The following is a 21,514-nucleotide window of genomic DNA, read 5'->3' as shown; positions in this document are numbered from 1 at the left end:
AAAGGGCCTCCTACAACTGAAGGGATGGGGGGCCTTCGCTGCTGCTCCTGCCTCTCTGGAGGGAGGTATCCCACCACCCCCACTCCAAGTGGACATGGAGCCCTGGCACTAGGGATGGAGCCATGCAACAGGGACAGTAGGGCAGGGCTGGAGCCACATTATGGTGTGCCTGGGCCCCAGATTGCCTTAATCCAGCCCTGCCGTAGACATGTCAGAATTAGCTCTGACTTGCATTTGTTTAGACTAGTCTGACACAGTTTAACAGACTCCTCGTGATCACTCCTTCCTCCCCCCACCCCACAAGTCTTTGTCAACCTCGTATCCCAGGAACAGTCGGAGCAGAACCATTCTCAGCCAAACTTCGTTACACAGGTCCAGATGATCCTGACTACCCTAACCTCCTCAAATTAACAGTTACAATGCCTCATATGGATGGTAAGCATGAAGCGGTCACAAAACCCTGTTAGTGATCAGACACCGCTTTGGACTTTCATCTCCAGCAGCCATAGATAAGTAGCAGTCATGAGCCATGTGCCCACCTTAGCATTGCTTCTGGCAGGGAGGAATTTTTCCTGAAACAGCACTGTAGGCTCTTGGTTGGAGAGGCATTCTCATATGGTGATACTGTCCACAGTGTGGAACATGCTTTGTTTAAATTGGTGTTGCAGCCTAGTATGTTATCACATGGCTTCCCTCTGAACCTGAAACTGTTACCCTATGTGTAACAAGATTTTTGTATGTCTACATTGCATTAAAACACCTATGGCTAGCCTGTGTCAGCTGACTTGAGCTCGCGCAGCACAGGCTGCAGGGGCTATAAAACTGCAGGATGGACATTTGGGCTTGAGACGGACATCTACACTGCATTTTATAGCCCTGCAGCCTGAGATCAAGTCAGCTGACACGAGCCAGCCACAGGTGTTTTACTGCAGTGTAGACATACCCACAGTGGGCTGGGTTCTCCTCTCATTTACACTCGTGTGACTCCACTGACCTCAATGGAGTTACTCCTGGCTTACACCAAGGTGAGAGGAGAATCAGCCCTGTGCTTAGAAACTTTAGACTATCTGCAGAAGATAGCTGTTGCAGTTTGGGCTAGCCTGTGTCTAAAAACAAGTGTGTTGGAACTCTGCTAGCAACTGCCTCTTTGGAAGGATTGGAAAAATGTGGCTGACAGCCATCTTTGAACAGGGTAGTTGTTTATATGGGGCTAGTAGAACCATGTATATTAAATATTTTATAACACAGTTAGAAGTATGGTTTGAGGTATAGACAAAGCCTTCGACTCCTTTAATTCATATGTTTGCAGAACAGAGGTTTGCCATTGAACTTGTTTTCATTTGTTCAAGGGGCACCTGCTCTCGACTGGTCTTTGTTAGGAAACTGAGCCATTGCTGAAAACCATTTTCAGCAGTAATGTAAGCATTAACCTTCACAAGACAAAATCATTTCCAATACCATCTTAGAAAGCATATTTGAGTCTCGGTAATACTCGCTGAAACTATTCAAAACGTCCAAAAATGTCCAAAATTCAATATGTCTGTACATTTAGGCCTAAAACCTTTTCAACGCCAGTGTAGGGATGAAGCATTGCTGGAAAATCCATGTTCAGCAATGTTTGTTTCCTAGTATAAACAAGATTTCCATGCAATTCTCTGTATTATTGCTAGACTGCTACCATGAGCATCTAGGCAATTACAGGGACATCTGTGTTTAACCCTTTAACAGCAGAAGTCAAATTTGTCTGAAATGTAAAGTTTGCTATCAGCAATGGATTCTGTATTCAGGGTCATTGATACACGAGAAAGAAATGAGCCACCAAAAAAAAAAAAAAATCACCTTCTGGTTTATAAAGAAACACACCTGAAACACGCCGCTAATATACATAGCATACTTCACGTACTCATAGTCTATAGTGAAACTACTTCTGGAACAACATGGTGAATCCATTACATACATACTGTCTCCATATTCAGAAACATACACAAGTGTACATATGGCCTTACAGCCTCAGAATATTCCTGTGTAGCAGAAAGATTAATTTTTCCCTACCACATTAATAATGTCAGCATTGTACGTACATTTGCAAGATGCTTAGAGCATTTGAGCACTCAGTCTCTTCTGTTCAGAATGCTAAATGGATTGTGTGCATTGTGTTTCAGGAATGCTGCCTGTCATCTCCACTCATCCATTATCCAACTTTGAGCTGACTCTTAGCCCTGATGGCACTTGTTTGGACAACCACAAGTGCTCCAGCCTACTGGATTATAATGAGATCCAGAGAAAACATGGTTTTATTACAGATGAAACCAAGAACCCTGAAGTGATTGGGAAAACTTCACCCTACCAGTACAGCAACTCCATGAAATCTGCTAGGACCTTGCGTTTCTACCGTAACCTCAACCTGGAGGCCTGCCTCTGGGAATTCAACAGCTACTATGCTATGTCTGAACTGCTGACTGACTGCGGTGGCTCCATTGGCACAGATAGACAGGTATGTGTCCCTGTGGAAGCACTTGCCTCAGGGATATAAATGTTGAAGAACCAAGTCGATGCCAAAAACAACTCTAAAGATTTTATAAGAAAATCACTAGCCACTATATAGATCACGAGATACAAATTCTCACAAGAAAGGTTCAGGTGTCTTGAACACAATTCTTTTAGAACAATTTAGCGACATTCAGAAGTCTCCGGAATCCCTGTGAGTTTCCTGTATTTCATTTGTCGATAAATAACCGTCACCATCAATTGCTCCGCTCATTACATTAATCTCACTAATGGGCCAATCCAATGCGATGCTGTGTGCCTCAGCTTCTACTGATATATCACTGGAAAGACACAGTGGGCCAGATCCTAGCTCCCACTCTGGCTGCTTTGCACCAGTCTCTTAAAAAGTGCAAGCTAACACCTTGCATAGGAAATGTGTCCAGCTCATCTTGCATCTTCTAATCCCTGGCTGCCTTTATATTCCTCCTACCCATATTGTACTGAGAACAGCTCATTTGGATTGGCAGATTTAGCCCAGTATAGCCATGTTTACTATTTGGATAACCACAAATCCCCTTTCCAGATTTCATCTGAAGTAGTGTAAGGAGGAAATAAAATGAAAGAAAGATGGAAAGTAAAAGACCCAACTCCCTCCTCTGTGACTTCCAATACAGTGCTACTCCTTTCTTATTTAAATAAAAGCAGTACTCCGTTAATTAGTAAGCCCTGACAACTAATTTAACTAAGAAGTGAGACAAGATCTAGTTTTAAAACAATTGTTCCTTTAAAACTGTGGAGAGAAGAAAATAAACAACATAGAAACTCTTCTAACTGCATTAAAAAGCACTTTGAGATCTACTGAAGAAAAACATTACAAGAGCCTGGTGATATTAATTATTATTATTATTTATTATTATTATTTTATTGCTAGGTGGAAGTAGTACTGTGGTGCAGTGTACGACTGCATACTGCCATGATTCATTTTTCAGTGTGGGACGGGGACACACACACACCTCTTTATGTGATTCCGATTGGCTGCTGTGCCTAACTTGCATGAGATATGTGAGGTTAATCCTGCTAAACTTCAGCTCTTTTTATTGACCCAAAACATTTCTTCTTCCAAGTGTGTATGCACACACAATATCAGCCAAATTATCTTTAATTACTACGTTGAGGCAACCAAAGGCAGAATTTGGCCCTGTCAACAATATATACATAACATATCGTCAGAAGCCTGCTAGCCATCTTGTGTGCACTTTTATGCTATGGAAGGAAAAGGCGTCCCTTCAGCAGTTCCTCAGTTAGGCGCTCTAATCATTGACAGATGCACAGTGCTGAGTTATTTTAGCAATGACTGCATCTAGGTAGTGCTGCCAGACAGGTAATGGAACATAGCCAGAGGCCTTCTGGGGAATTTTAAAAAAGAAAAAACACACACAAAAGACAGAGATTCATTTTCCTGAGAATAACAGGTTAGGAGCCTAGACCTTATTATGTACGAGTTACTAAAATGTCCAACAAAAGCCAGTCATGCCAACAACTGCACCCAGTTTTTGACAACATAGAATGGTTGGTTAGAAAAGGCCTTAATATATTGGAGTTTCATTATACTTAGTAACATTAATGAAAAGTCCAATGGGGCCAAGGCTTGGGAGCCCCCCAAATGTAAAGTCCCCTGGTCACTCAATATCATTTAATATATGATGCTAAGGTCCCCAGAGCCTCTCTGGCTCTGTGAATCAGACCCTGATTACAACACTATGTTCATTCTCCCGCATCTAATGAGCACTCAGATGTTGAGGTTCTGTGTTGATACCAAGATGGTGGGAGCATTTCTTACTGTCATACTAGTTTGTATGTATGTATAGCTCTAGACTCTGCCACTCCCACCCCAACCCCTACTCCATCATGGATAAAACAAAGAGACTCCAATCTGGAGTTTTGATTCAATCTATTATAAAGACAGATGCCATTTGCAAAATTGGGTTCTTGATCCAGGTTCTGTTTTTTAACACCCCGAAAATACATGGCTGTCACATCTGGGTTTTGATTCAGCCCATCTTGAACATCCATTTAACTTGTAATCAATTCTGAACAAAAGAAAAAGAAACAAAATGTCACTAGCGCTAAGTCTGAGAAGACATCAGCTGTGTTGGGTTTGAAAAGGAACTTTTGCTAAGGAAGAGCTTAGTGCATTAGCCTTTCATTTCCAGAGTGTTGGGCTGAAATGCACCAGAGTTCACCAGTGAAGGTGAGGTTGTTAATATCAGCTTAACCCCTTAATGGATATTTCTATATATCCCAGAACTACTATAGCATTTGGAATGACTCTCAGGTCAGTGCTGGGATGTCTTGTATCTTGCCAGAGCCATGGCCCGAGCTGATTTGTGTGCCTGCCTGGCTTCAGCCTGTACCATAACTCTCTTCCTTTGCATTGCCCTGGAAGTCGCTCACAACGGAGGTAAGTCGATTTGTAAACACATCAAGTAAAATGTGTGCAGGGTCTGAAATTTAAACAATGCAAATGGTGGGGAAAAAAGAGACATATCCATACATTTGACTAATTGAAGACCTAAAAGTGAACAAGGTGTTTTCTTCCGGTTAGCAAAGTACAGTGAATGTTAGAATGAACGTTTGGCAATGAAACCAACTTCTCGGAGTTAGACATGAGTGCAGTAACCTTCTGCCCCAATGGTTTTCAGATGTTAAATCTGGTGCAGTCCTACGTCGCGCTGCGGGTGCCCCTCTATGTCTCCTACATCTTTCACTCTCCTGCTGCCATTGGTGGCTGGCAGCACTTTGACTTGCAGTCTGAACTGAGACTCACCTTTGTGTATCATACTGCCATCCTGTGGAAAGATGGCATAGGCAGCCCACTGGAATCAGAGCGCCAAGGTCAGTTCTTGCTGCTTTCCTTCTTATTTTTAGACTCCGTCCCATCATGGCTCCCTTCCTACTTGTGGGAAGCATGCAGCAGTTTGTGTGATTAAATCAAGACATCTCCTGGCCTTGAGAATGACACAAAAAGAAGCATCAAGGCCAGTTTCCATTATTAAAATACTCAAGGAATAAGGTTGTTCATTTTTAATTCCATATGTTGTTCCATATTTTAAAAGTTTTCCCCAAACATATACACCTTTCACTCTACCACAGAATGAGTAAAAACAATAGACAGCCCTATGTTAGAAATAGATAACAGAGGTCATCTTTAGGAGGGTAAAACCCCAGAGTGCTGGATGGATGTAGGTCTACAAAACAATGGATTCACTTACAAGCCCCTGTGTTAATGGAAATGGTTGAGTGCCAGCAAAAGAGGGATCTTGCTGAAACTGAGCCAAAAGTCTTGGTGTTAAAGCTTGAAGAAAAACTCAGTGACTCTCATTCTACTCCCAGTTGCACTTGTTTTACACCAGTGTAAGTCCATTTACTTCAGTTGAGCTACTTCTGATTTATATCAGTGTAACTCAGAATCTGTCCCAGTGGGGCAGATCTTCAGTTAGTGTGTATCTGTGTAGTTCTATTAAAGTCAATTAGTCTGACTATCCGTCACCGTATGTTTCTATAATGCAGGAGCATTTAGTGCCAGAACTTAGCAACCTATTTCATTTCTCCAAATACTGAAACTAGCAAAGAGCCTTTCTTTCAAAAAGCAAACTGAAAACCGTTCTTTGTAGACATGGTGGCTTTTTTTGGACTAGGTTCCCTCTATCCAACCAGCATGCGAATCAGTGAGGAAGGGCGCTTCGTGGTGAATTTCAGGACTGAGATTGTAATGTCTCACCCAGGTAAGTACCTGGTCTCTTCTCCTGAGCTAGTATCGCCAGGAGACATGGCAGATGTCAGTAGCACTGTCTGTTCATGACAGAAAAGAGGAAATAAAATTTATTTCAACAGATGGGGGAAAAAAGGAATTGAAGCCATTCTTTTCAGGGATGGTGGAGATTCCTTTGTATGATCTTGTTTCTTCTGTCACTGTGCACTAATTGGTGCTGATGCCTTCCAGGATATAATTCACCCTTTGCTCCTACAGGCACTTCTCTGTCATCGATGGTGATGTCTGTGGACCACCCTAGCCTCACGTTCACACTGAGTCTGTTACAAAGTGAGCCAACCTTCCACCAGCCTGTGCAGCAGTGGAACTTTATCTCCGACTTTGCCGTGAGTTCACATTCAGAGTTGGAATATTGGGAGATAAGGGCGTTTCCAAACTGCAGTATGCCGTATTTACTTCTGTGCAGGTGAAAGCTGTCCCTGCAGTGGTTTCTATAAAGCTGGTCAGAGTCTGTTCACATAGATTTGATCAAGTATATAACAAAAATGATCATTTAATGCTTGTCAGCTTCCAGCTGCTTTACTTTTACATAATGAATAATCACAAGTCTCTGGTGAGATCTCTAGATATTATCATCCCCGTATACAAATAGGGGAAAAAAAGAGTAAATGATTTGCCCAAGATAAGACAGAGTTTAAGTGGTTTGTCTAGAGGGAGTCAGTGCCAGAGAAATCTGATGCTACAATCATGAGGGTCATATAAGTAAGTAGATACATCATGGCCTATTTGACCGATCATGGACTGAAGCCTGTGTGGATTACAATGCAGGATTGGGGCCTAAGGTTGAATTGATTAAGACAGGAAAATTATGGAAAAGGAGAAATGACCTTTATAATGAGTATTTCAATATGCAGGTCAGTGACAAAGCTCAGAATAGAACTCTGGTTTCCTGACTCGCAGTTCTGTGTCCTAGCCACTGAACCATTCTGAGAAAAGCATATAAAATTAAAATTTAATTTTTAATTAGTTTTTCATTATTAATTAAATTTAAATTAAATTTAAAATAATTAAAAATTTTAAAGCATTTAAAATTGGGGTGTTCTTGTGTATATATGACACTGTTAAGTAAGAAGATAACAAAATGAAGACCTATGCTTTAGAATATGCATACTGCTTAGACTGAAGGATTATTACAATAAAGGCAATGCCTTGTATTTGAACTGAAGCATTGGTGGTTCAGAGACTATGGAAAAATGTTCGCTTTCTAATTTTGTGGGATTTCTTTTGCCAGGTACGAGACTATTCTGGTACTTATACTGTGAAATGTATCCCATGTACTGCTACGCCCAACTAGGAATATACCTTTCCTATCATCTGTAATCCATGGGAACCAATCACCTTTGATGTGGATATTAGGTTCCAACAGGTACAGCATTTTTATTTAAGGCTACCTATTTAAATACCTTACTTGTCTTAGTGCATTGAAATGACTGTAGAGCCGTATTTGTTGGTGTATCTCACACAATGCCATAATAATTAAACAAATGTTTTTCATTTGCTTACTTCACAATTCGTTATAGCCTGGGGCTCTACTCTTCCCCATATTTTTTCACTAAGTTTCTAAGAGCTGTTCATGGGTATTAAAAATTGAGCAGACTGAAAATAAGATCATTTGTTTTCATAATAGCAAGCTCTAGAACCCCAATTATTTGTAAAGCTATTTAATGGAAATGCACTGAGGTGCCCCTGGTGTAACAGAATAGGAAATCAGGCCTATAGTCTTGATACTTCGTTCTGATTTGCCACAGTCATGTGCCTATTTAAATCAATATTCCTGTGCCTATAAAAGTAACGTGGCCTATGAATTACCTCTGTTGTATTAGAAGATGTCTTATGTGTACCAGATCCTCCCTCATTGTTGAAAGTAGGAGCATCCAAGTAGCAGGTTAAACTAGATAATTGCAAAATGGAGCATTTATCTCCCAACTAAACTGCAGTGTGGCCATAATTTTCAAAACTCCTAAATTTAGACTTGTAAATCCTTATTCAGGCACCTAAACTAGTGCATGATTTTTAATAACGCTACACGCCCAACAGCACCTGTTGATTTCACTGGGAGTTGCAGAGTTCTCATCTTTTTTAAAAGTTAGGCCGCTAGCTTAGGTGCCTAAATAAGAATTTATATGCTTAATTTTAGGCATCCAGTTTTTAAAAAATCTTTGTCAGTGTAAACAGGACTCTCATTTATTATTTGCTAATTAATTAAATGGAAAAAAGTACTAGATCAGCATTATGGCTCTAAACATACAAGGTCAAGAAACATGCCTTCCAGGGCAGCATAGTCATTATTCAGCCATATTGTACACAGAGTGGGTTAATTTTGTGTACAATGATTTATGTGCTAAGGAAGGGGTTAGGGTTGCTGAGAGAATTATTTTCAGACCTATGCAAATATGCAATCTTAAGGTTATATCAGTAGGGTTTGTTTGGCTTTTTTCCTGAATTAATAATAATTTAATACATGGAGGAAAATAAGTCAGGGGATTGGGTTGTGGCATGTGCAGCTTAGGTCATTAGTTTGAATATGACCAAAAGTCATTACCGATTGAGAATTGTTGTTTGGCATATGTGAAATGAGTTAGTGTAATCAATCCAGCTTCACTGATCACGCTTTCCCTCCTAGAGACGATGCCCCCCATCTGGTTCAATGGGTGGGAAACTTGATAGGCATAGGACCAGCGGGATGGTGGACAACCCCCAAAGGAAGGAGTGGGGGCAGAGTGCACACTAGAAGAATGCGGGGATGGTCCCTTCTCCTCCAGGGGCTCTCTGTCTCTCATTGGCCAACCAAAGGGAGATGGGAGCTTATTGGCCCCTCACCCCGGCCTCTTTATTTTAAATTTAAATGTACTCTTTTTTTGGAGCCTCTGTTGCTCCATTTTTCCAAGTCACTTCTGCAGGTAGCATGGGGAAACTTGTCACAGTCTTATACCTGAGGAAACAGAAAACATCAGTGTCCTGTGCTTTCCAGCCAGCACCACCTTTTGCAACCACTAAACATCCCTTGAAATAAGGAAAATCTAATACAATACAATATCTTTTGGTGGTTGTTCTTTATTGACATGAGGAGTGGAGAATTAGAGGTACATTATCTGTGTTTGCAATGTTGTGGTAGCTGTGTTGGTCCCAGGATATTAGAGAGACGAAATGGGTGAGGTAATATATTTTATTGAACCAACTTGAAAGAGAGATATTTTCAAACTACACAGAGTTCTTCATCACACATTATGTGGTGTTTAGGATAATAACCTCATTCATGAGACTAGTGTCAGAACTCATATAGCTCTTAAAGGACGATGTTATCCCATATAATAGGCCCTGTACAGCAACACTGCATGGAAAAGTTTTATGATTTACTGAGTGATCCGCTTAGTTGAACATCATGAAATCAGCAATAAACACTGATATTTGTAAAACGGTAGTTAGATTTCAGAGCTTCCTCCCCCAGGTCAGTGACCCAGTAGCAGCTGAGTTCAGTCTCAATACCCAAATGTTCCTGCTGTCCAAGAAGGAGCTCTGGATATCCGATGGCTCCATGGTATTTGGGGAAGGAAGTGATGTGGCATTTGCTGAAGGTAAATGTATCTTTTAATAGCCCACACTTCATTTTACCCACATACTGCTCATCTGTTATGGACACTGAAATAGAACCACTTTTAACAATAATTGAATGTTTCTTTTACTCATTTATTATAAAGGCACTTGTGGGTGTGGGATTTCTAAATGTTTATCAACGGCTAAACAAAATAAATGATTCTTGCTCTGAATGTCATTAGACTTTAGCTGTGGTGTGAGCAAATTCAAAACAGGTGGGGCCTCTTCATTGGGAAGATCCTACCACCACAAAAGTTCAGCTCAAGTAACTGGCACCCTCACCCATAACAATCACCACCACCTTCAATCAGAAGCAGGAAACCAGTGCAAAGACTTGATCGCTTGTGTTACATGCTCTCACATTCTGCACTGACTGGAGTTCTGGATATGCTTCAGGGATTCATAATAAAAGTTCAATTATGCCAACATTAGAGCAGAATTAATTATGTTTAAAACTGGTTTCTAACACAAGAGCTCAATCTGAAACCAAGATAGGCTGCTAGATCAGTATGTTACAGGCACAAGGTGGGTGAGGTAAAATCTTTTACTAGACCAACTTCTGCTGATGAGAGAGACAAGCTTTCGACCTTACACAGCTTGTCATTAGATGAGGCCCCATCTGTTTTGAATTTGCTCACACCAGAGCTACAGTCTGACATTCAGGGCAGGAATCATTTATTTGTTTAGCCTTTGATAAACAAGCTTTTAAGCTTGAAAGCTTGTCTCTCTCTCTCCAACAAAAGTTGGTCCAACACAAGTTATTACCTCACCCACCTTTTTTCTCTAATATCCTGGGATTGACCTGGCTACTACACTGCATAGACCAGTACTTCATTACTTGAGTAAAACAGCTATCATGTTGCATACCTTTTTTACGTGGCTATGGGTTGCCCCCTAGTGAGAAGAAGAAAAAAGGCTGCCTACCCAGGAAACACTGTTTACAGTGCAATAACTACTGCAGCTTGGTAGCCAGTGTTTAAAAGTACTATATTCACCTACAGGCAATTGAGACCTTAACATTATCATTTCCTGACTACACAGCCATAAGTCTCAAAGCAGTGTTTTTATTATTATTTTTAAATGTACCATTGTTTGTATATGAAAAGAATGACTACCTGTGTGGTTAGCAAGTGTTCTGTTTGCTTTTTAGGGTCTGATAACTATGGCCAAGTGATAGTGGACCCTGTTCAGAATTTAGGAGACTCTTTCATCTGTACCATTCAGAAGGTGTTCCTGTGCACTGGGGCTGATGGGTATGTACCCAAATACAGTCCGGATAATGAAGAATACGGCTGCCTGGCTGACTCGCCTAGCCTATTGTACAGATTCAAGATCCTGGTATGTAAATGGTTAGTTCACACAGTAGTTTACTATTGTCAAGCTTTATTTCTAATCTGACAATGTTGCATTCACTCCCCCAGGATAAAGCTCAACCTGAGACCCAAGCCAAAGTGTTTGGAAATGTGGAGTTTCATGCTAAGTTAGCTATTGATCATCCGGATGCTTTTCCTCTAGTAAAGCAGCCTGGTTCTGATGGTTTTAGTCTGTCATCCTCTCCTCTCTTCCAGGTAAGTTCTCTGGTACTTACGTTGCCCAAAAAGCTAATTCACAGGGACAGGAGGTTATCTTCACTTTATCATCATGGACTGCATTGTGCTTCCACCTAAACGCTTCTCAGTATTTTGCTTGTATGAATTAGAAATTCATTTTAAAAATGGTAGCTACCATGAAAAGCATGAGATCTTCTTACTCAACAGATCAGCTCTCTCTGTGCATTTACAGTCCATTTGTACTGCTTTTTAGTCCTGTAGAGCCAGCACAGGATTAAGGAGCTAGATTGTGTTTCTTCTTGCATAATGGTCTATGCTGTGCCACAGAGTAGACTATTTGGGCAGCGAAGTCCAGAGCACGCCAAAATGTTGCTCTGTAACTGCCTTGGGTGGATGCTGCTGGCCTGAAGTATGTGGTTCACATGAACATATTCCTGTTTGAAAGAGGATTATATTAATATGAAGTAGATACCTCTTGAGTTCAATGTCCACACAGGGTAGTTACAGCGCAGTATTTTGGGGTGCTCTGCAAGTCAATCAGCACTATGGCATACTGTAGACAAGCCCTAAGTTGCAGCTACATGTGTGCAAACTGCTGAAAACAATGGGATTGCATATCTTTGTGACAGAGAGCAGAAACTAAAGCCAATGGTGTTACTAAGGTGGGAGGGCTATGCTTAGTCTGGAGATGCTTTTTATAGAGAAGTAAAATATGAAGAATCCAGTTTGAGGCTGCTGGCAAATGAAAAAAAATACTTTGACTCAAAAGTTGTACACATCCCTGTGGTGACAGATGTTGCAAGGCACTATTTTTTAATCTCATGCTTTCAATTTTTTTTTTTTTAAGGTGGCAGCAGGCCGAGAGTGGTACATTCATACGATTTACATGGTTAGGTTAAGAGAGGCTGCTGATAGAGGCATTGGCAAGAGAAGCCTAGAGTATCACCATGTAAAATCACCCAGAATGAGCTATTCCTGGGAGGTGAATCTTATCAAAGGCCAGTGTTGGAAATCATTGGTAGGGACTCTGAAAACAGCATTATGCCTGTCGTGGGAGGGGCAGGTGGGCTGCTGCTTCTGATAGGCACTGTGGTCATTATTATATTTCTGTTAAAGCAAAAGGGAGAGCCTGCTGCTGGGAAGAGAAGATCATCTGTCACCTACTCCAGCAGCAATGCAACTATGACCATGCATAGTAGTGACAGTTCTGAAGTGGAGGGGGCTTCCCAAAGCCAAGAAGTTTCTATCCTTCCAAGATGTTACTTAATCACAAAAGCAGACTCAGTGGAGCCGCTGGCTGAGTTCTTTGCACTGACATGGACTAGGCTGGCTATGGCTTTGATGCTAGGTCATGCGTTACTGCTGAAAAGAGATGTAGCCCAAGAGATGGGTGTATTAGGTTCCAATGTGAGTGACTGATTTAGAGTTCAAAACAACTTTCCAGGAACAAGAGATGGCACTGATTTGGTTTTTTAAACCAGCATCTGCTTATAAGAAACATTGTGTAGCTTTAAATGTGTCTTTATAGCCACGTATATGCCTGGTGCTCTTTAAAGGGAAATGGATTTCTAGTTAGTATATAAATTTATTTTTGTGAAAAGGGGAAAGTAGCAGTATATATATAAAATAGGAATTAAATAAGTCAGTGTGGAAGAAAATCAACAAATTCTCCTCTGATCCTAATAGGAACTTTGGTGCCCAATCAGTGTGCTAGTCATACCTGTTTCAGAAAGCTTAGCGGCAGCTCAAAAAGAACTTTAACCAAGCTAATAGAACCATGCCCTCACATACTTGAAAAATAGTAACAGCATACAGTACATCACTGTTCCCTTAACCGATGGGCAAAGGCTGTCAGCATTACTCAAGGTAATGGAGTACTTACTACAAACACAATGCTGCTACATAACTTTACTTATTTTAGAATGTTCTTTGTTGTATATGGGAATGTGTAATTACCCTCACTAGCCTAGGCAATTACTACAAAACTGTTTTTAAATTCAAGTAATTACACTGTGTAGAAAGTGAATTCAAAGCAAATTTTAAACTCACAGTCACTGCAGCAGCAAAGGATGCTGTGGGAATTCTGACCAATAAATCAATCAATCCAGTGAAAACCAGTCACACCCATGTAATTAAACTGAGTGAAAATGAAAACTGTCCTCATTGATTAAATATTATGCTAGTATAATGATGCTTTGGGAAATGCCTGGTGTCATCCCCCCAAAAAAAGTTAATTTCCTACCTCAACTGAAAAAGGATTCTATTATCAGTTATTTATTCAAGTAGAAAACCACCAACAAGCAGCAATTTGTAACCAATCACAGCTCAGTTACTGAAATATACTGAATATTGGCAGAAATCACAAACTCAGCACAGTTTGCAAAAAAAAAGTTAATTGGCAGTTAAAGTTGTCTGGTAAGATATTTGCTCTGCTTTCTGTAAATTTGTACTTTGTGAATTAATGTTTTCAGGCAAGCAGATTGTAGGACAATGTTTTGTTTGGCTTTGGCTTTCAGCACGGTCTCTTGTTCTGTGTAAACAGTGGTGATCTTTAAAACACCTGTATTAAAGAGTTGAATCCATTATGAGGGCTTGGGGAAATTTTTAAATCAGCTTTAGTATAATATTCTTTAGTGCCTGCAACATGAAGACAGCCAACTGTCAATCTAAGTTTAGGTTATAACCTGGTTTCAAGGAGGCTTATCTTATACAACCAACAATGTGCTACAGTGATCAAAGGAAAACTATATTAGTGTAACATTTATGGGGCTTACCTCTTCAAAACGAACTGATGCAAAAAGGAGCATTATACTGCACAGCATTGTGCTTATAGAATGGTTGGTCCATGGTTTCTCACATGTGGAGGGAATGATGATAAATTAACCATATGGAAGTAGTGAAGTGGAAATAACACCTGATGAAGGGTGTTGCTGTATACTGATAACTGTTGAATGTAAATTTTTTGATAAAGACAAGTTGATTTTGTAAGGCTGTCTTTCCGCCATACAAAAATTCTAACCATTTTGTTCTGTTCCAGATTCTTATACCACACCCATCATTGTGGTATTTGAGGAACTCTTACGAAATAGCCTACTGCCAAGATTTAGGCTTAAAACATACTGCAGTGATGATCATTTGCACAAAGTGAGATTTTTCTTGTTTGTACTGTTAATTTAGCACTTCCTCAGAAAATACACTGAATTAAAAGTCTCACAGGGGACAGTATATTGATATCCATAGTAGATGATTCTGTTTGAGTCATGCAAGTTACTCAGTCAACATTACAGACTACAAGAAAGCCATGAGGTGGGTCACAATACTGAACTCTGTTGCTTAGCCTAACACTAAAGTTCAGTTGCCTGCAGTAGACGTGCTCTGGATTTACACTCCTATAACTCAGATCATGAGCTGTTTTAATAGCTTTTCTTTAACAGCAGTCACATCAGGCAATAAATTGATCATTTTACTTCACTGAAAACACTTTTTTCTAACTGTGTTGTGTCTTAAGGCTGCCATATCACTAATTTCAGTGGTGTACAGAGCTACTGAAAGTAAAGTTATGTGTTGAATCTCTCTCTCACATGGCATAGACTCTAGCTTAAGAGAGATGAGCCTTTTAAATTTTGGCCCAACCCATACATTGGAATCCAAAGTAGATACCCAGAGTTCCCACTAATCGAGCAATAATGTATTAGGGCAAAGCAAAACACTGTTGTTACAGTTACATCACCACTTTTTGTTCAGTCATTCATCCAAAATTTCTCTAGCTTTTAGAATAGTACTCAAACAAACAGCATCTGTTTGTAAAGAAGTGGCAGGGGAAAAAAAAGCTGGAGGGCTACAAAAGTTGCTGCAAGCAAGATAAGGAGTTCCTTCAAGAGGGATCCCCAACTTATTCCATTTGAGAGCTAAATATACATACATTATCAGTATTACTTCCCCAAGTAAGCAGTTTCTCCAGTGACCACAAGGACATCACTCACAAAGAGGGGGACGTGTAAACAAACCTTAACAGGGTTTTGTGGGTTTTGTGGAAAGTGAACCACAGTTGAAGTTACAGGATTCTGAATAAATCAGGTGTTTTCACAAGCTTTCAGGGGAGCTGTTTAAAAGAAAAATTCAAATGAAGCCTTTTATTAATAAATGAAGCCTATTTTATTACTTTAATGGTAAAAAAAAGTTCAGCACAGCTGTTGCATTTAAAAAAGTGAAACTACATAAGTACTATGTTTCTAGTTCAGTAAACAGATGAACCTGATGTCCTTTAATGACATAATAGTTGAGCATTGTACAGTACATCTTATGAAGACCCGTAAATTAAAGAACTACTTTTTAAAATTTAGTGATTACAAAAATTCAGCATTCACAGCTTTAGCTTCTTTTTCCTTCCTCGACCATCAGGAGTACCATCCATTTTACGCTTCTGTGCCTGTAAGATATAGATAAAAATATAGGTCACTGCTTTATTCTCCCTAAAATTTGTTCCCTGAAGAGCGAAGAATAAGAAGATCCCCAGCTATCAGTCCTTGTTTACACTGGAGATTAAACATAACACAATGTTAAAAATGGGTTCAAGTTAACTGTTTGCTTGGCCAGTATCAATGGAGCACAGCCATTTGAAAACTGTGCTCGGTATAGACAGTGAGTTTAAAATAAATAAAAACAGACATCCCCTATTTTGCAAGGACATTAAAATGTGTAAACCTGAATTAATTTTAAATCCTGTTTAAAATTGTTCAGATAAGCCTGGCCAATTTCCAGTGAGGCTGAGGGCTCTTCCTCTGCTTAGCAAGAAGAGCTATGATAGACTTACACAAAGGAATACCCACTATATTAGCTGGGTTAAACAGTGAGTATGGGACTTTTAGGAGCCTAAAGCATATCCCAGGGTTATCTCCCTACTCAATCAGCTGTTGCCTGCAACCACTTATTTTAAAGAAGAAGTGAATGTTTAAGAGGGAATCAGTTTGGTCTGGCAGGTCAGCAGAAGTTCAATAGGTGTGGAAGAACCTTTAGGTACAACATCATCATTAACACTCTATCACAATTACAGAAGTGTCAATACTGAAGGTCAGAATTATCCTGTTAATCCTATCTAGGGTATAGTTTAGCATTTTAAATTCAAATCTAATGTAATCTATGGAATCTTCTACTCATGTCAGATATCTTCAAAACTTCACCTTAAGAACGGCCATACTAGGTCAAGACCACTGATCCATCTAGCCCAGTATCCTGTCTTCCGACAGTGGCCAATTCCGGTGCTTCAGAGGGAATGAATAGAATAGGTACTCATCAAGTGATCCAGTCCCAGCCTCTGGCAAACAGCAATCCCTGCTTATCCTGGCCATCTTTGTATATAAGCTACAGTGACTGTTAACTAAATTCATACAGGAAGGGACTGAACCAGTTTGGATACAATGCAAAAATAATGTGAAAAAAGCATTAACAACTTTTTCACTTGCTGAGAAACTGGCAAAGAATGGTTGTGATCAGGTTAAAATGACAATTTCTTTCTTAGCATCTGCCTTCTCAAAGCCTGAGTCATATCAACTTATTTTAATAAAAACAAGCTTAAAATACAGTGAAGCACTGCACAGCAAATATAAGCACAGGAAAGTGAGCTTGGATTTTATTCTGCTTTATGAACAAGTAGCATCTATTGCCATTGATGATGGAAGAGATGAAAAGAGCTCAGTTTTTCAGATCCCAGGTTGTGTTTTCAGGGCTGTAGTCAGAAAACTAAGCCAAGATTTTCAAATCCAAGAGCCTAAAATAAAAGCTTAAGACCTCTGAAAAATCATTTCACTTATTCATACACAAGTTCAGGGGGCCAGATGCAATGCACCTGAGGGTGCTGAGGGAGTTGGCTCATGTGATTTCAGAACCATTAGCTATTATCTTTGAAAGCTCGTGGCAATTGGGGGAGGTCCCTGATGACTGGAAAAAGCAAACATAGTGCCCATCTTCAAGAAAGGGAGGAAAGAGGATCCGGGGAACTACAGACTGGTCAGCCTCACCTCAATCCCTGGAAAAATCATGGAGCAGGTCCTCAAGGAATCCATTTTAAGGCACTTAGAAGAGAAGAAGGTGATCAGGAACAGTCAACATGGATTCACCAAGGGAAAGTCATGCCTGACCAATCTGATGCTTTCTATGAAGAGGTGACTGGCTTTATGGATGTGGGGAAAGCAGTGGACGTGATATACCTTGACTTTAGCAAAGCTTTTAATATGATCTCTCACAGTATTCTTATCAGCAAGTTAAAGAAGTATGGGTTGGATGAATGGACTACAAAATGGATAGAGAATTGGCTAGAGCATAGGGCTCAATGAGTTGTGATCAATGGCTCCATGTCTAGCTGGCAGCCAGTCACAAGCGGAGTGCCTCAGGGGTCAGTCCTGGGGCCGGTTTTGTTCAACATCTTCATTAATGATCTGGAGGATGGGGTAGATTGTACCCTCAGCAAGTTTGCAGATGACACTAAGCTAGGGGGGAGCGATAGATACCCTGGAAGGTAGGGATAGGATACAGAGTGACCTAAACAAACTGGAGGATTGGGCCAAAAGAAATCTGATGAGGTTCAACAAGGACAAGTGTAGAGTCCTGCACTTAGGATGGAAGAATCCCATACACAGTTACAGACTGGGGACCGATGAGCTAGGCAGCAGTTCTGCAGAAAAGGACCTGGGGGTAACAGTGGTTAAGAAGCTGGATATGAGTCAGCAGTGTGCCCTGGTTGCCAAGAAGGCTCATAGCATATTGGGCTGCATTAATACGAGCATTGCCAGCAGATCGAGGGAAGTGATTATTCCCCTTTATTCGGCATTGGTGAGGCCGCATTTGGACTATTGTGTCCAGTTTTGGGCCTCCCACTACAAAAAGGATGTGGAGAAGTTGGAGAGTCCAGCAAAGGGCAACAAAAATGATTAGGGGGCTAGAGCACAAGACTTATGAGGAGAGGCTGAGGGAACTAGGCTTGTTTAGTCTGCAGAAGAGAAGAATGAGGGGGGATTTGATAGCAGCCATTAACTATCTGAAAAGGGGTTCCAAGGAGGATGGAGCTAGGCTGTTCTCAGTGGTGGCAGATGATAGAACAAGGAGCAACGGTCAAAAGTTGCAGTGGGGGAGGTCGAGGTTGGACATTAGGAAAAAGTTTTTCACTAAAAGGGTGGTGAAGCACTTAAATGGGTTACCTAGGGAGGTGGTGGAACCTCCATCTTTGGAGGATTTTAAGCTGCGGCTTGACAAAGCCCTAGCTGGGATTTATTTAGCTGAGGTTAGTCCTGGTTAGTCCTGCTTTCAGCAGGGGGTTGGACTAGATGATCTCCTGAGGTCCCTTCCAACTCTATGATTCTAAGTATGGGTTTAGGTATGTTGGCCTGAAAAATGTGATTCTATTTTTGGCAATGAATGTGAATTCAGTTTAATATAGGAAATCACTAAGTAGATGGAACTGCAAAATGATACTTTAGGCATCACTTTTCAGAAGTCACACTATTTTCCAGACAGTTGGTAAGTACCCAATACTTCTCAGACACCAGCAATGTAGCCTATAACTAGAACGTTTCTTAACCAAACACTTGAACACAGATTTAAGATGCAACTGTTTGCATAAAAACTCACTGAAGAAGGCTTTGGTCCACGTTTCTTCTTCTCTGCCTTCTCCTTTTCTTCCAGTTCCATGTTTTCTCTTTCAATCAAAGTGATTAAGGTATTGCATCTCCTCTGTAGTTCCTGAGTAACATACAAGATATCCATTTGATTATTCCATCAAGGGAGTTAGTACACATCTTCAAACAAATGATTTTTCATGTTAACTGGACATGGCGAGGGTTTCATAAAGTTTTATACGAACAGAAATTCAAGTTCTTAGTGTTTTAGTTGTTACTTATGCCAGTGTTTTAGCAGACTTCTGTATTTAATGGTGCAAAGTCTTCATTAACTCTAACATTTAATCTAGTTCAAAAAACAAACACAAGGAGGTTTGAATGAAACATAAAGGGAAGTAACTTATTCCAAAGTTACTTCTATTTGCTGGTTTAAAACCAAACCCTTTCAATATTAAATGTTTATGCTTTGATTTTCAGCCTTGACATAAAAAAGATCTGTGAGAGGGTCAGACCAGATGGCTACTGGAAAGTGCTAGAAGGCTGATATATCAGCCCCAGGATCAGCAAGTCCCTTTTCCCCAGTAGCTGAGCAGGGGTTAACTCCAGGTTAATTAACACACCTGGAGCCAATCAAGGCCCCACCTCAGACTTGTTAAAAGCCTCCCCTCCAGAGAAAGGGTATGGCTGGAGTTGTGGAAGTGAGGTGAACTACCAGAGCGTTTGAGCAGGCAAGACATTGTCAAGAAGCCAGGAGGGTTTTGGAGTGGGAGCAGAATGCTGGCAGGAGAGCACCAGGCAGCTACAAAAACTAGGGGAGGGAAAATTCTGCCTGAAGAGGGCAAAGGACCTTCTCAGGCCTGGAGGCCTGAGGGAAGAGACCCCGCCAGTAGGGGAAAGATTGAACTGAACATTTGGTTTGGGCACTACCACGCCCAGTGCGGCTGTCAGAAGTGAAGAGCCTCCCCCGGGCAAGGAGGGCCAGAAAGGACCCCTATCTGAGCAGGGTACGGACATTAAGTCAAGGGGCATGGGAAAGTATCCCAGGGAAGCTAGCAGCTTTCCTGAAGCCAGAGCATGAGACTGCTACTTGTAGGGTCCCTGGGTTGGGGCCCGGAGTCGAGGGTGGGACTGGGCCCCTGCCTACCCCCTCATTTACTGGAGGGGCAAGAGCCCCAGCAAAGAGGCAAGGGCCTACGAGAACCAGAGACAGGACTGGGAGCTAGCAAGGCGCGGCCATCTTAGAGTGTCTGTATTACCCTCACCCATCACTGGAGAGTGTAAGAACAGTAAGAGATGAAGTAGTTCCCTGATCTTCTGCTAGAAGGAAATGCTGGACCCATCAAGGTAGAGGAAGAGCTTTGTCACAGCTCCTATATTCTAAAACATTCTGTACCACACAAGTCTATATTAAATATCAGTCTAATATATGAACTGAGGCAAATTAAAACGTTTTATTTGTTTTTCCAAACGTGCAGTAACTAGTTTCTAAGTTTTATGCCGTTCGTTAGATGCAGCAACCAAAAGCATAAGCTTAACGCATAAATTTTCAATTGTGGAAAACATTTTACATACACATACATACACTTAACCACATGCTAATGAGCTTTTGCGGCTATGTGATTAGTGAATTCATCATGCATCTTGAACTACCTCAGTTGCCCTTTGCCCAATTTCTTCTCTATAGGAACTTACACATGTCAAAGGCCACTAAAAAACCTGCCCTGAAAATGTTCTCTCCCCGGTAGAGTTTGTGTACATAGGTTTTAAAACAGAACTGACAAATATAAACATTGAGGATGAAACAATATCTTATGAATAAAAACAATGAACAAACAGGTCTAAACCAACACATACCATTGCAGTTCTGGACTTAAGGAACCAGTCAAATCTGAACTGGGGAGAGTTTCGAATACACTGTCTTAATTCATCATAAACATTTTCTTTATCAAATCCTAGCTTGTGAAGCATACAGATTAGAAAGCGATCCTCCTCCTCTGTATAGTTCTTCCCTTTGTTAGTACCATATGATATTCTCAACTGGTGGAAAGGTGCTTTATATCTGCCAATCTAAGGGAAAGAGACAATGTTTGAGTATACAAAACTAAGAAACAATTTAGAATTAGAGACAGCTATTTCTTATCAAGCTACAGATCACATGCAACAGACAGTAGCCAATACTAAAAATAAATGCATCATTTAAATAGTCCATACAAATGTTAGTCAATTATAATTGTAAAAATAAATCAAGTAGATGAATCCAACTTGTTCAAGAGAGAAATTCAGGTGATGAATTTACCAGTTTCAATGTCTGAACAGCAGCACAGGTAGCTGATCCAGACAAGTTTGTAAGGGTGAATAATGATCTTTTCTGACCAGCTGTAAGGTTTTGAGTCCTGACACCACTGTCATATTTGCAAAATTGTTATTCAGATCCCACTAGC

At 40.6% G+C, this 21,514-nt stretch overlaps 1 protein-coding gene and 1 pseudogene across 1 annotated transcript in view; one reads left to right on the top strand and one right to left on the bottom strand.

The window, feature by feature from the left end:
• Positions 1-14,045, top strand: part of LOC137166336 (FRAS1-related extracellular matrix protein 2-like) — a 75,176-nt pseudogene extending 61,131 nt beyond the window's left edge.
• Positions 14,046-15,217: 1,172 nt separating this feature from the next.
• SMARCA5 (SWI/SNF related, matrix associated, actin dependent regulator of chromatin, subfamily a, member 5) overlaps positions 15,218-21,514 on the bottom strand; it is a 46,238-nt gene continuing 39,941 nt past the window's right edge. Inside the window, exons 22-24 of the mRNA XM_067568019.1 lie at positions 20,928-21,140; positions 19,087-19,197; positions 15,218-15,892 (exon numbers count right to left, since the gene is read on the bottom strand). Coding sequence (XP_067424120.1) covers positions 15,827-15,892; positions 19,087-19,197; positions 20,928-21,140 — 390 coding nt within the window. The 3' untranslated portion in view covers positions 15,218-15,826. The remainder of the gene's footprint in view (positions 15,893-19,086; positions 19,198-20,927; positions 21,141-21,514) is intronic.

This window comes from Emydura macquarii, unplaced genomic scaffold (assembly GCF_026122565.2).
Source record: "Emydura macquarii macquarii isolate MOO-44397 ecotype Brisbane River unplaced genomic scaffold, CSIRO-AGI_Emac_v2 contig_2834, whole genome shotgun sequence".
NCBI lineage: Eukaryota > Metazoa > Chordata > Testudines > Chelidae > Emydura > Emydura macquarii.
Note: the sequence above shows the minus strand (reverse complement) of the source record. Positions and strands in the feature narration are given on the sequence as shown.